The sequence below is a fragment of the Triturus cristatus genome, chromosome 12, assembly GCF_964204655.1.
Source record: "Triturus cristatus chromosome 12, aTriCri1.1, whole genome shotgun sequence".
Lineage (NCBI taxonomy): Eukaryota > Metazoa > Chordata > Amphibia > Caudata > Salamandridae > Triturus > Triturus cristatus.
In genome coordinates, this window is record NC_140595.1 from 273,444,398 (window position 1) to 273,461,102 (window position 16,705).

General features: G+C 40.9%; 1 protein-coding gene across 2 annotated transcripts in view; it reads left to right on the forward strand.

Annotated features, from left to right (window-relative positions):
- LOC146775840 (SLAM family member 8-like) overlaps window positions 1-16,705 on the forward strand; it is a 197,766-nt gene that overhangs the window by 124,087 nt on the left and 56,974 nt on the right. For both annotated transcript variants that reach the window (XM_085637835.1, XM_085637836.1), the window contains exons 2-3: window positions 12,516-12,842; window positions 15,803-16,117. In XM_085637835.1, the coding sequence (XP_085493961.1) occupies window positions 12,516-12,842; window positions 15,803-16,117 (642 nt within the window). The remainder of the gene's footprint in view (window positions 1-12,515; window positions 12,843-15,802; window positions 16,118-16,705) is intronic.

Sequence of the window (16,705 nt, forward strand, 5' to 3'; positions counted from 1 at the left end):
AATCCTCGCCTAAAATAGATTACACCATTACCATAATTAATTACCAATAATTAATATTAATTAACCGATTAATAACTAATCACAAATAAAATACTTGCCACAATTAACACTATAAAATCTCAATTTAAGAAATATTATGAAATAAACTATAATCGTTAATTTATTATAATTAAATTACTTTCCACCCTATTCCCCTATAAACCCAGAAGTTGCTTCGGAACTATAAAACGCAAAATGTAATTAAAATAAAATTGATAACTACTAAAAATGTAACACATATATTAAAAAACATAAACAGTACTTATACAAAAAAATACATCACATACATTTAAAATGTAAACTAAAATACATAACACTAATTTAAAAAAATCGATATTTTAAACAACTATATTTTTGCAAAAGATTCGATATTCTTGACTACGATATTCTTGCTGTCGATATTTCTGTGTCACGATATTTCCAACTCGATATTTGTGTAAATCGACATTTCCAACTCGATATTCTGTCTGAATACCATTGGACCTCAAAGCGTATTGAATTCCAAACTCATGATGAAGATGTTGCTTTTAAATGGCTAATCAAACCCCAATAGTTGAATTGTTCCCTATGATGATAAGTGAAGTATTACCCCTGGACCTCAGAGATACTGTGAGGTTGGACATTTGGGATTTTTCAGGGGAGGACGTTGGACTCATTAAAGTAGTTGATTCTGTCCGTATACAGATAAAGTCTAATATTGAGTAACGAAGTACCCCGCTATACAATCTGAACCCTGAAAAGATTGCTGGAACTACTCCACTAATTGAGACAATGATCCAACAAGGCATTAGGACGGAGATTATTGGAAGTCCAGGTAACTCACCCATTATAGGTTTAAGGAAGCCTAGAAGTAAGTACCACATGGTTCAGGATCTCCAAAAGATAAACAATATTGTAGTTCCTTGTTGCCTCGTGGTGCCAAATTCCACTGTGGAGCAACTACCTGCTGCTGCTGCTGATTCACAACCACCTCATTCTGCATCTGTGGATTACAATTTTGATTTACCCTATTATTCTTTTGAACAGATCTACACTCGTTCTTCCAATGCCCATACTTTCCTCACACATGACAAGGAAATTTCTTCTTAGCCTCCTCTTTACTCATTTTACCTCTACCTCCACTGGGTACTTGACCATTTTGAATCTGACCATTCATCTGATAACCTGTTTGAGAATCACTGTTTCCTTCTTGCTGCTCTGCTACCTTCACTTGCGCCCACATCATTTTCTCTTTTAACTTTTTATGTCTTGATTCAACATCATCACTACAATACTTTTCATACCTCAAAATTTCATCAATTGTTTTGCTCTGCCAACAGATCAAATGCTGGTGAATCATGTTACTAATCTCTGGTTTCAACCCAAGCACAAATCGATACACAAAATGTCCCATATCTTTGTCTCCAGCATTCTCAAACCCACTGTATTGTTTAAATACCTGCAACAACCTTTCATAATAGGCATGTACTGACTCTTTTGGTTCTTGGGTCATCCTGTCAATCTTACAATCTTAACCCAATCTGTTTCCTTAGGGGAAATTTTTCCTTTTAAATAGGTGATTACCTGATCATACTTTTTCATCACCTCGTCAGATGGTGCACCTGTTTTAGGATCTCTAAGATATTCCCCTATTGGCCAATCAACAGTGATCTTACACTCTGTCCATAAATCAGCTGGAACAACAATCTCAAACAAACCATGTAAATCATTTAGCAACAACGTTGAAACTTTCACAAACCTCTCTACCTGTTTGTACCACTTGACCGGTTTCTCCCTTAACCGTGGAAAATCATTCGTAAAGGATAATATATCCTGTCTCATTCAGGGAACATGAACATATCCACCACCTGGAACTTCTCTCATCAGACACGCCCTTTCAACTTGTTCTGTCTCTCTCAAAGGAAACATTGACGCTCCTTTGGCAGGTGCCTCTTCTTTCTTTTTTGTCCATCTACCTTTCCACTGTTCTATGTCTCCCCATTTTTTCAAAATATTCATCATTCATTTATCTGTAATCTTTTTCTAAAACATTAAAACTCTCCAATTCCTTTCAGTAAAGGCCAATCTGTATGATTTCTGCAAAACCTTTGACTTCTCTATGTCTATTCCATACTCACTAGCAGCCTCTGCTATTTTCTCATGAAGATTTCTCGCTCTGCAAGTAATACTTTTACACAAAAACAACAGATCTTCATCTCGGTAAGTCCCTAGTCTGTCTGTACCAATAGTCATCTCTTCCAAATCTACTTTCAATTGGCTCACATTTATAGTCTGTGGTTTAGGTTTTCACTTTTCCATTCCCTTTATCCAATCATTTAATTCCTCTGGTGAAGGACCTGCTGAACTCCCTGTCGTTGGAATGACGCTCGGCCCTATTCTCCTTGGGTCTATTTGTATGCTTCTCTTAGGGGTTTCTGTTATCATCTCTCAAACCGGAAGATCTAATCATGTGGTATTCGTGTCAGCATGTCCATCCTCATCCGCTACCGCCACAATTCCACTCCTGGCGCTACTCCTTGGAACTGCCAACGTGTGTACTTTTGATATATTCTGTTTTTCTCCATACAATGGAACTACGGGACCAATTGTTACTGGTACCTTCAATGCTTCTGCATTTAGACTTAACTGATTTATTTTCTGGATCTGCTCTACTCTTGCCTTATTTAATATGTCCATTTCTTTTTCTCGTACTACTCTAGCTATTTCCGTAACCTGTGAAATTAATGGAGTTCCCATTTGTGGTACACTTGGAGTCACCTCGCCTGAATTTTCTTCATATGGCGGAGGGCTTTTGGTCATAATTTCCTATAACAACTCATCATCAGAATTATTCGGATCATATCTTAAACTTGAAGTCTCTAGATTTTTCTTTTTCTCTTTACATTTGCCTCCTTTGTGATCTTCAGCAACTAAAACTGAGCAGAAACCCTCAGTTACTACAGCTCTCCTCCATCTTTTCATTTTATCTTTGCTTCTCTCAAAGGGATATCTAGTCATAACATTTCTGTATCTCCTGCCACCTCAATATTTCTCTCTTTCAAATGTCTCTACTTCCCATTCCTCTAGCGCTTCATATTGTGTAGGTCTGGGATTTGGCTCTAGTGAATTCATTTGATTTCTCAAATTCTGTAAAATCCTTATATTAAACAAACCATGCTGTGGAAAAGCTATAACACCATCATCCTTTGTATATTCCACCCAGTTCTCTAACCATGTACACATATGATACCCTCGCTCTAACATCATATTGGAAGCAGGCGTTCTTGGAGGTGGAATAGGAATTCCCTCTCTAGTTAATATTGGTTTGTCCTTTTTAAAGAAATTCTTAATTTTTTTAAGCAACTTCCTTTTTCCAACTCCTTTTTGCACATGTGTCTCAGCAGAACAAACAAGGAAAATTTTCCATAACTCTACTTATTCTATTTGTTAAGATACGTCCAATACCAGCGCAACTCACACCAACCCTCCAACTACAGCTCTCTGCGTAGCTGCTATCTCAACCGGCCAATCAGAGCTTACTTCACGCTTGCTGCCTGACCAATGCCAGCACAGCTTTGTCTGACGTCAGTATTACTCCTACTACTGACCTTCCCTTTACATAAACTACGGCAATATATTTTCTAGCTTTTCTAAAAAAACAATGTTTTGTTAATAACAACATAAAACAATGCTACCTTGTCTGTTCCACTAAATAAAGAGATAGTTTTTCACTTCAAAACGAGATTCTTTCACTTCAAGTAGAACAACGACCAGCGTTATTTTACACCCAAACAAGCTACAGGTGGAGTTGGTACTCCTCTAGGGATAAGGCCAAAGCTTTGCAAGAGGACTTTTTGGTATAAAGGCGGTCCTCCTCCCATGAGGATAATGCCAGAGTTTTGGAAGTGGACCCTTCACTATTTCAAATACTCAACTCACATACAAAATTGTCCCTAAATATAAGACCTACAGCCTTCCGCCGTACAGTATTATTACAACAGACGAAGTACTTCTGCAGTGTGATTTCTTTATCCACACTCTTCTTCTGCCTACTTCAGGCTAAAATTCCATCCCAGAATTTCTCAGGTAACTCTGTACCTGCACTTCTAGACAACATAGAACAGGACACTAACTTTTCATGTTAAGAACACATAATCAATAATTATTACAAAACGAATCAATAATTAAACCGTCCCCTGCTACCAGAAAACTGATCCAGTGCTTCAATTTAATCAGGGATCAAAACTCAATAACATTTCACACAAATGGCCCATACACATTCACCCATCTCCCTGATGAGCCGGGGGTCAAGTGGTAATGACGATAATCAATTGTTTTCTTTTCTGGTTCATATCATAACTGAAACTATATCAACTCTCTTCTGGTCGATGGACCAATTAGTTGAGTAGTTGATGGTAATATTAGTACTATCTGACTAACTATCTAGCTGGCTAAATAATCACAGACTCTCGGTAAGATTTATAAAGTTTATCGCAAATAATGTTTAAATCAATGCTCATTGCATACAGGTCACAAAGCAAACAATGGAAATCTCACATGAGGGAGAGAAAACATCAGCAAATGCAAACAGTATCAAACTCATTCAATGAACGATATGCATATGAAGGAGTGGATAGATGAAGAGACAAGTTTCAGCAAAATAATGTGACACACTATACATATGAAGGAGTGGATAGGTGAAGAGACAAAAGTTTAAGAGACAAAATATACATCTGCAAATGATAATGCAAAGTACGAGTAAGAATGATAATACAAACCCAAAGCTCAGTGAAATACTACGCCCCTGGCCAAGGAGGTAGTGGGGGTCCCCTGGAATAGATTCACGGAACAAAGATTTCAGGACTCAGGAACGGGACAGGATCAGCTAGGCCTCTCTGCAAACCGATGGATAGCGATGAATCACACCTCTCTCCTGCCTCATCTGCTCTCACTGCTCAAACCACACCCTTAAAGGTACCACAGTTATACCCTAAAACCTACATGTCCATCCCAGAACAGTTGAAACATTTCACAGAATTTGACTTTTCATTGGATGGTCCGAGGAGTGGCTCATAACACCACCATGACCACATTCATGATTATACAGTTTTTATTCATTCAATGTTTTCTCATTACATAATTTACAACTAGTGTATGCAAGTACATTTACATGCAACATTTTATCATTTCACATAAGGCTTCCTGCTACGTCTGCGGAAGAAGTCTTGAGTCCCACGCCTAGTTTCGCTCTTGGCAGACGAACAATGTTCTCTGTGGTTGTGCGACCTTGAACTTGTGCTCCTTTTCTGCAGCACTCAGCGTTTTCTGTCTATGTGTCAGGGTATTCAGGCCTTTCTCCAACCCCTCATCTATCATGTCAATTTTATGAAAATACAGGCCCCATCTAATTCACTATAACAAATGAAACATAGGCATTTATTAATTACATGAAATGCACTTTTCACTGTTTACCACTAGTCCGTCAAAATCACGTAATTCGGTTATTCAAAACCATAAAAGCATGTTAAAAAACCCATCACATAGAACCAAGAATTACAATAATCCATCATAGATAAAATACATGTGTAAAATTTCAGAAGGGCATGGTCCCAGATCCTCTATCTTACTCCAGCCCAAAGGTTCGGCTAATAAAAAATGTAAAAGGTTAAACCTCAATCTTGTCAACAGTAAACGATGATGGGACTTGTTAACTATGGCCAGATAAGGTTCCATTAAATAAGAGGTTTTTAAATTCTGGTGAGTACGGGTGGAAGGTTTCGATAATTCAGTGGCCTCTCTTTCCACGGATGCTAAACGTAAGAACGAGGTCTCAGCCCACACCAGATCTTTTTTACATGTACTATCAGGGTTATCAAATACCTCTGGGCGACCAACCACCCTTGTTATACCTTTCACATGTCTCAGCCATGGGATGTTGCTAGCCCTATCTAGTGCCATACAATCTCAGATGATATCCTAATATAACACCAACTCCGGATTACACCAGATAAAAATCCATTTGAAAAGAGGGGACATTTTAATTAGATCAGCTACATAGCCAATACCCAATTCCTCATGAATTATGTACGAAGATGTAGATTGGGGGACTGAAAGCAGGCTTCTTAAAAATGTATTTTCCACAGTTTGAAGCTCTATGCAATTTTCGTAACCCCAAACATCGAAGACATAATTCGCAATAGCAATAGACTTAGATTTGTATATTCTTAACATTGTTTGCACAGGTTTGGCACCCAACCTTCGAGCGAAATTGAGTACCGCGCCTGTGGAACATGCCATGGCGTTTCTCTTCGCCCTCCTTTGCGGGGCCCATTAGCATCTGTCATCAAATATAACACCTAAGTATGGAAATGAGATGACACTAGTTATTTCATTACTGTCACAACTAAACATTTTGATTTTACTAGGCTTTACACCCATACTCATGGTGTGTGATTTAAAAAGAATTACGTTTAATTCCAGTGAGCCCATAAAATCGGAAAAGGAGGACAGCAAATGTTGAAGCCCCACCGCTGTGCGCGCCAATAGAGCCGCATCATCTGCGTACAGCAATCAATTGTTTCCCCACCCGGGGGATATCCTTAGCAGCTCCACACAAAACCAAATCTAAGTTATTAATATAAAGGGTAATTAACAATGGGGCCAGAATACAGCCCTGTCTGACTCCTCTTACAATATCTATCTTCTGTGTTAGCTTCCCCTTTTGGTCGAACCTTACTGTTGCAGAGAGATCCCTAAGCAGGTCAGATAGGAAATACACAATATTTGTATCCATACCCATCGCTTGCAACAGGTCCCAGAGTTTGAATCTATTTACTCGGTCGAAGGCCGAGGATAGATCCATAAACGCAAGGTGAAGTGTCCCTTTCTTGGCTACTGTATATTTCCTAATTAAAAGGTAGAGGTTTAGGCACTGAACCAGGGTGCCTCTACCCTTCCTTAAACCATATTGAAGGTTTGACAACACGCCACGCTCGTTGATCCACCCGGTCAGTTTGCTGAGAACCACTCTCCCCAGCACCTTGACCATTGAATCGATCAATGATATTGGCCTATAACACCCTCGGTCCTCTTTCTCTCCTTTTTTAAAGACCGGGACAATAATTGTAGACCAGAACTTCAGCATTCCCTGTAGGCATGCTGCATTTAAGACATTGGCCAATAGTTTTGCCCATAAAGGAATGTCAGCTTTAAAAAGGTCAACTAGAACCCCGTCTAGGCCCGGGGCTTTGTTGCTAGTCATTTGGTCTATGGCCGTAGCCACGTCTTGTACAGAAAAATTCAGACTATATGCAGCAGTTAAACATGTGGTTCCTGTGTTTACTTGATCAGACAGGTCACCATAAATATGTTTAAAATGTTTAAACCAGAACTCTTCGGGGATATTGCGCTCCACAGTGTTGCCCTCATTGCCAGAAAAGAAAGGTCTATTAACAATGTTCCAAAATTTGGCACTATTCTTTATCACGTCGACAGACAGCAAATCTTCCCAGGCTTCTTGTTTAATTTCCGATTTGCCCGACGCGATTATACTCTGACCTTGCCGCCACAATTAGATTTCTGTCCTGTGGTTTTTGTTTCAAGGCATGTAATAACCTCTGATAGGCAACTGTGCAGTTATGGTCAAACCATCTCTCTTCCTTATAAGCACCTTCTTTATAAGGTAGGGAAAGGGAACTTGCTATGTGCTTATAAATTCTATCAAATGCTTCAACAATCCCCGCTGCCCCATATGTGTCATCTTGACAGATGGCAATCTCGGTCCCTAGCAAATAAAACATAAGCATTTATTAATTACATGAAATGCACTTTTCACTGTTTACCACCCACCTTTGCACTATCCCATGTTAATAATTTCTAAAGCAAAGCTTTAAGTAAATGCTGCATTATTTATTATTTAAAGCAAGATGCAAAATGTCATGTTTTATTTAGTTTCTTTTTTAAACGCATTGTAAAATGCGGCCTAGTTCTTTCATGGATTAGTTCACTTTAGTGCACGCATGCCCAAAGCGGTTTCCCATGTAATTCATGTGATTTGCATATTAATTTTGCACTGCACACTGTTAGTAAGTATTATGGGGTTGTTAAATCGAGCAGGTTTCCTTTTGCGAAACCCTGCTCCATCACAGTCAAGCTGACATGTCTTGGTATGCAAAACCAGTTGACTTATAGAATGAGTATAGCAAAGCCAACTCAATCTGAAATGGGGGTGTAAGTTAAAGGCAGTGCCAAAAGAAGTGGGATTCCCTTCCAACAAGGATGACTTAAGGAAGCTAACTTGTTTTACAAAAATAGGGCCCAGATTCACTAATATTTCACGTCATGGTTGTTCTACTTCTTTGTGCAGAAAAAACACAAAATGAAACATATTTCGGGATTTATTACTATCAAGATTTGCAAGACTTAGTGTGGGCTTTTACCCAAAAAGTAATACAACACAAGAGGCCATCTTGTACATTTATGTCAACCATTCTTCTACAGTCGGAACATGTGGTTGTCGCCACTGCCAGAGTATGCACATTTTTGCTGTGGTCAGGTCAGGGCCGTAGACAGCCATCGTTTATGATGCATAGACACGTCTGGGCTATCTGCAAAGTCGTCGTGTAAAAGTGCTAATTTATCTGAGATTTATATGGCATATCTGTTCAGGGTGCTCCCCAAGCTCATTCTAGGCAAAGAGAGCTGATCATTCTGGGAAACAAAATTTGAATAATTTACATGAATAACAAGAAGGCAACATTTTCACGTATTCGCGATTCAGTGGCGCGTGCGCTGGTAAAGCTTACATTAAGTATAATCGGGTATTCCCGTCCACCAGACGGTATCATTGTGTGGAAGAGCTATCATCCGAATCAGTAACATTTCTATTTAAACCTACTTTCATTTGTCCTGGTTTTTTTGGCTACCCAAGAAAATACAAAATAGAAACTTATGTCAGCAAATTAAAAAGGTCTGTCAGGATCCATTTTGTAGCTATCATGCCACTTCCACTGGACTGTATTATAGGCACAATAGAGGCAGTATCAGCCATTTAGCAATCAGTGTTTTGATGCGTCACTTGAAAGGAAAAATATCAAAACAGCATAAGTAACCCTACAATTCTGCTTAGTCACCAATAGTAAACACCTCTCCTAGTTTAGAGAATCCAGTTACATTGTTGCCACCAACAAATAATACACTAAATCTAATACAGCTAAACCTACCCCAACATAACTAATCTGTAGGAGTCAGGCCAGTTCAAACCCATATACCAAGGTTCACCCATAAAAATCAATGCACAGCAAAGTAGACCAAATGCACTCCATTGTGCCCAGCTATAGCCACTCTATGCCGAGGAGCCATTCGCAGATGCCAGTATGTAGCTTCACATATCCAAGTACAGCCTCAAATGTTAAAGTAAAGCACACATATACCTATACATGGCAGGAGGAGCCACAATACCCCAGGTAGTGCCTTGTGTTTTCAGATATAGCATCACTCGTCCAGGTACATCCTCCCATTCCCAGGTGCGGCCTGAAATGACAGGTAAGCATCACATGCTCAGGTACAGTCAACATGTGCATGTGATGTAATCATATGCACAGTGCCATGACATGCCCCCACTACTTGCATCATATACCCAAGAAAAATCAAGATATGATCAGGCACCAACATGATAAACCAAGTACCAGATTAGCTACTTACACATGTACATATTACTGTGCACAATGAGCATATATCTCAAGATTCAGCTAACATAAGACCATGAACACCCATCAGACTCCCAAGAACAACTCCATGTGCCCAGTAACAACCATCATATGCTGGTTGCAGCCATCATGTGCTCAGCGAATGCCATCATATAAACAGCACAGGTTCACATGTGGAGGGACAGCCTCACAGGGCTAGGCACAGGCTCAGATGCTTGGGGACACTTATCATAGGCCTTTGTACAGCCTCATATATGCAGAACATCCATCAGAGGGCATGATAAAGTGCCATATGCCAAAGGACAGCCTCAAACATCTGAATTGTGGACACACATGCCCAGGTACAGGCATATTTTATCAGGTGCTGCATTATATTCCTATGTCATTATTTTGACATGGTCAGATACTGCCATCATAGGTCTAGGAAAATCCATTTACCCCCTGAAAGAAACATGATATGCTTGGAGGTCTTCCTTAAAGTAACAGGATGTATGTGACATCCTTAATGTCCCTGTTCCTATTTTTAACAAATCCCACAAAGCTGCTCTGCGTCCATTTCATGTTTTCTGCGTGTGAGAGAAACTTGCAACGCTGTGTTATAACTTATGTGAACCGTGTCAAGTAAGGATAGAACTATTAAAAGGTAGACATTCGTCTTAATGCAGGGCTGTCTAACGTAGGTCACAAATTGGCGGACCTAGGCCAGAGTTTCCAGGATAACAACTGACTATGTTATGGAGTTCCTTTGAGATCCATTGTATATACATTTATCTTCTGTGCGTGTCCGTAAAATGTGACATTCTGTACAGATGCTCCTGTCTTTATATGTCTGCTTTCAAAGGCAGTGCTCACCACGTCACACGTTGTTCTCAGTGTCAGCTCTACACAAACGGTTTAAAAAAGTACTGGAAACGTATAGGTCACAGATTCTTTTTTACTCCTATTTCTTGCATTGTTTTGGAAACAATTGTAATACATGTGTTCCCTTTAAAATCTTGCTGTTCAAAGTGGGGCTCAACAATCCAGTTGTAAAACTGATGCTTTAAACATTTGGGAGTCTAGATATTTTCTAATATTAGTGACCTGCGATATAACTCTGCTATCACACTCATGAGCCTCTAAGATATGGCTTGCCTTTCGGAAGCTGTGACTGTAAGATCTGCATGACCTAGTTCTTTCATTTGGGACCTTAGCCTGTGACATTTCTGTACACTACATACTAGATTTTCTGTCAAAAGCTTAATTCCGTAAGACTTGTGTAAGATGACGTATAAATATGCTCTCAGTGGCCTGAGCCTTGTAAATACCTATAACCTCATGCACAGCTCTGGTGTTTGAAGTCTGAGCCTGTAGGATCTCAGGAATCTTTTGTCGTAGTCCTGATCAAATACAGTCTTGTTCCGCTGTCAGATGCTGGAGCCTGTAGGTGTTTTTTTTAAAATAAAGACACTAAGGGCCTTATTACGAGTTTGGCCGTCCATAGGACTGATTGCGGTCCGACCACTGCCACACTGTGAGCCCGCCTGCAGTATTAGGAGTGTGGTGGTCAGACCGTCACTGGACCGCTGCATCCGCCTGAGATCTAGGATTGTGTGGTAGTGGCGCAGCGGTCAGTTGCACTAATATGCTGGCAGTGCTACTGCAGCACCGCCACGCATATTAGGAGTTGCCTGTCCACCCACCCCTTTCATGGCAGTGAGCTTGGCTTTAAAAGGGTTTGTCAGAGGCAACTAAGGGGGGCCCTAACAGGGCTCTTTGCTGCTCCTGGGCCTGGGGGTGCATGCAGGGGGTGCATTCAGGGGGCACATGTTGTGCCCTCCTGGATTTGCGCCCCCAGCTCCTGCACGGTGTGGCATGTATGCCACTCCATGCAGAAAGGTGCAGTTGGCACTCTTGACAGCGGCGGTCAGCATGTTAGGCTCTTCTTTGAGCTTAACAGGCCGCCGTTGTCAGATCGCTGCAGGACTGCCAGACTAGGATTGAAGTCCTAACCTGGTCTGCGGCAGCAACACGGCTTTGGCGGTCCTAAAGTGGACGTCGTGTTGCACTGTCCGCTGTAGGACTGCCAAAGTCATAATAAGGGCCTAGGTCTGCCATATTTGTGCTGACCCTTTAAGGATTAGCTTAGCAGTGAGAGACAAAATTCAGTTAGATATGTGTAACTTGCAAGATAACATTATTTCCAAATGCCTGCACTTTTATGGTCTGTGTAACCTGACCATAATTTTATTTTCTTTGGCCTAGTCCAATAATAACTAATAACCTAAGAGTAATCTTTTTGTGAGTTGGCTGAGCTGGTTAGATCTTTGTGACCTCAGATATAGATTTGCTTTTACAGGTCTGACCCTGTAGAAAGTGTGCACCCTTATGGAAAGTTAGCTGTCTGCTGCTTGAGACTATGAGAACTATGTAACCTGATGGATCATTCTTTAGAGATGTGAAGTAAAAGAGGTTGTCCAGAATTAAATCAGAACAAGATGGCACCCAATGCATAAACCGGAATATGACCATAAGCCGAATGATAATTTAATGTCTATACATGCATATATTTTAACATTTTTAAACAAAGACACAGTACTTCTTTTTTAAATTTATCTCCTAAGCCACATGGCTTAATGACTTTACTTTTAGAGATTTTACATTCCTTGAGTCACTATGATGTTAGCTCAAACTCTAAACCATGTTTATGTATTCAACAACTGTAGGGGAGTATGGTAAGGACCATTGTTTTCTCTCTAATCCCAAAATTATAGAGTGGTCTAATGAAACAAGAATTTTCCTTTCTTTTAGTGCGGCTGACAAGCGTCAGTGGCTATTTACAGCTGGAATGTGTTGTTGGGGAGAATGTGTCAATCTCAGCTAAGGTACCCTCAGATTTCAACGTCACAGGAGTCATCTGGAGGCATTTGTCATCAACAGAGAAATTGGTTGCCATGTTTTTCAAAGGAGCTGCTGAAACAACGTACCAATCCGGCTTCTTTGGAAGGGCTCGCCTCCTTCCTAATTTTACCTTGGAAATTGATAACTTGGAATTGGGAGACAGTGGAACATTCAAGGCATTGCTAATGGACTCCACCGGACGGATTGAGACTAACATAGTTGTCCTTACGGTGTATGGTAAGTGGAATTCAAGGAAAGTAGACATCAATGGTTTGGGACTCACCAGCAATCTTGCAATCTAGTCATCATTTTTCTTAGTGCATTACTCTTCAAAAGCTAGTTATGCATTCTAACCAGTAGTAGCCAATTTCAATAAGGATTACATGGGATCTGCCTGAGATCAACTGGCTGTAGACTCCTGGATTTAAACTCAGGGACACCTTTATGCTGTAGGCGACTGCCAGGGATAGTGTTATCTTACTGGCAGCCACAGCCTAATAGGGCTGATGCTACCAGTACAGCGAAAGTGCTTCTCTCCTATCTATCTCAATAGTGCACCACAATGATGTTTTTACCACAGGGATATCCAATTGTCTTGGTTAGTTCCTCATGAAAATATCCAGGCCCGTAGATGTGCCAGCAACCACACCCATGGTGACCACAAAATGACATAGCTAGCAGAACTAGCGGAGCACAGCGCAAATTAAAATGGGCACTGGATGGGGCTAACTTTACGGCTAGGTTATATATATTGACAAGATGTAGGGATTATTATCTATTAGTCCCCATGACAAGAAGTCAATTGTTGCTATTTTTTCTGGTGGAAATAGTTTATATAGTTTGGAAACATGGAAACACTTCCCACACAGGATCAAAACAAAGACAAAACACTTCCAACCAAACAACCTACACGGTGTTTCACAGGGGTTGAATGCGCTACATAAATGTTTCAATAGAATGCAATACAGTACAACACCTCTACAGTGGTATAAACTAATTATCCCCTCAGGGATCTATCATTTAATTAAAGAGGCAACATAGGAAGGAACCAACATCAATATTTTAATCACTAATTAGACATCCTATGAGCCACCTGCAGTGTTTTTATGTTTCTTTCTCATCTAAAATGTGAAAATAAATAGTGTACCGTGCAACAGAATAACTATGCTTACCTATGTACTTGGTATATATTTTCTCCAAACGGTATTATCTGGGCAGAGAGGAAGTGTCAGTTAAACAACGTGCCCACGTGGATGTAAAAATGGGTGATTGCACCTATCTGTGTACTTTCCGTGTAGGGTATTGCCCTCTTGCAGGAAGGCCATGGTGCCCTACGGCATTGAAGGTGCTGCAGGGGCGGAGGGTGACTGTACCCTCTGCATTACAAGGGCTAATGTGCCTATGTCTTACTTTTAAAGACTATTTTTGCAAATCACCGGGGGATTCTGTGGAGGCATATCGGAACTTTTGGCAGGGCCTCGATCACAAATGTAACATGGAGACCACAGAGCATAAACAGCTTCTTCTGACACCATCCAGCAGCGTAGCTAGCTGCTTCCATGGTAATAAACACTGCAGGCTTGCTTCAAAATCTGTAACAACATTTTCCAAGAAAATGCAGGCTCTGAGGAAAAATATTTGTCAGTCAGTCAAAAGCTTTATTTCGATAAAATTATATCATAAAAGCATACAGACAAACATAAAATGCACAATAAAAGTCAGAACAAGATCCAATAGGAGCGAGAGGGTAATACGGAGGATCAATCGGCATACTAGATGAAAATGCATTGTTACATCCCTTTTCCAGTCCCCCTCGGCCTGAGACATGGCATCTAAAATCGTATTAAATGCAATTACAAAATTAAAAATGTATTAAATTACATTTAAACACGAAAGAATTATTTCCCCAAAGCATTTTGACACGGAGGTAAAAAAAACACTAAAAAATGTTAAAACAAGGCAAGAAGAGATACATCACGACAAAGGACCCAGGAGTTTCAATCTAATCAGCCATGGCCAGGCAAGAAATTTAGCCACCCCACATACGAGCAAATCACTAGTGTCCGATTGGAGAATTCTCAGCGCAACACGGTGGTTCACGGTGCCCAATTGTCTACAAACAGGGCTCAGCCATCTTACCCTGGGAGTTTTATAGAAAGGGCACTCAAACAATAAGTGCGCTACAGTTTCCACCTTCACTTTACAGCATGGACAACTTGCAATCATTTGGTAAGGGGGTTTCCATTTACTTGTGCTCTCCGAATGGGCAAAGTGCCGAATCTAAACTGGATATACAGTCGCCTGTCTCTGGGCTTCTGGATTACATCAAGATAAGACTCCAGCCTCGTCACTGGTTTATGCAAGTAAAAAGCCTCAATTAAGCTGCCGGCAACCACGGCTGTATTCTCTTGGGTATCAATCCACATCCAGTAAGCCTTCTTCAGATCAGCCTTACTGAGACGCATTCCGGACTCCCAGACATCTCTTAAGCCCAATGCAGAAAAGGACTTTTTAATGTTACACAACCAAGTAATCCTATGGGACCCAGGCGAACTCATCACCCCTCTAAGACCCTCAACAAATTTGGAGAGTTCGGGATTGCGCCACAGGCGAGTCCAATAAAGCAAGGGGCGTAATCTGGCAAGGTCCCTAACTGAACGCCTGCCCATGTCTCTCATGAGGGGTTTTAATGGAGTACCCATCGGGAGCGAAACCAAATCCCTAAAGAATTTGTTTTCCGACATAGAGATTTCCTTAACATTGTCGAAGCCCCACAGTTCGGCCCCATACAGTGCCGAGCTTACAGCTTTTGCAGCGTAAGCCACCAGTGCGGGAGCAACGGGCCTACACTGGGATAATCGGTGTTCCTTCCCGATTGCCCCCGCAACTCTCTTGTGGATGAGAAGCATTTTGTCGATGTGGGGTCTCCAACTAAGTTTGTCGGAAATCCTGATTCCAAGGTAATCTAAGATTTTAACAGACTCAAGAGCAATATTTATGAATCTGCCACAATGGCCTTGTATCTATGACTTTGTAGACGAACATGACATGACGAACATGACATTCAATAGCAGTTTTGGGTGTTTCTGCAGGGGCTACATCCAGAGTTAGTATAGCATATGTATAACCACATCATGACACTTGGATAGATGTACTTATCCTAACCTGCCTTTTCCATCTTTCCAATGTTAACACAGAAATGGTGAACAAACCAAGAGTTGATGTCTTTGCTTCAAGAGTTGAAGCAAACCGCTCATCCAACTCCAGCTGTGACGTGTTCCTGACATGCACTGTCGACAAAGGGACTGCTGTGTCTTACATCTGGAAAAGGACTGACCATGAGCATGGAACCCTCAGCAATGCAACGCATTCCATCTTTGAGAGCGGAAGAATTCTGAGGATACACCTGCATCCCTCTCAGCAGCACATGGCGTACTCTTGCACCGCCTTCAATCCGGTGAGCCAAGAGGCTACTTCTGTACACCCTTGGGAGAGCTGTAACAGCAAACCAGGTAAGGCACAACTCCATGTAAAGTCGGTTCCTTGCTCATTGGTGAGTTCCAAGTAGGCTCGTGTAGAGATGCACTCAACGTTGTTCTTTATTGATAATCACAATATTTCATTGCACACGCGGCATCTGTCTTACAAGTTTCAAGCACTTTAAATCATCCAAGTTAATGGTACTCGGTCACCTCCAGAAGGATGAAAGGCTGTGTAGGCCTTGCCATGTTTCAAACCTGTGATCCACTTGTAGCAAACGCTTAACTCACTGTGCCCCTTACCGGAAGCATTGAGCAATGAAGACATTTTAACTTTTGTTTACAGTTTTGAAAAGCGGTAGCAGCTATAAATATCATCATGTGTGTACCATGTTACATTACAATCATTATCTTTCTTAAGATTGGAACATAAATTCGTTTCAGTGGTATTGCTTAACTACATGGAATTTATCTAGTTTGCATGGATGTCAATTCAGCAGAATGTCAGGGCTTGAGGAAGTAACATCATGAAAACTTTTACTTCCAATGGCCTCACAGGGTTTAGCCCTGGGCGGGCAGTATGCCCCATAACAGCCCCTCTTTAATGTTGACATACTAAGT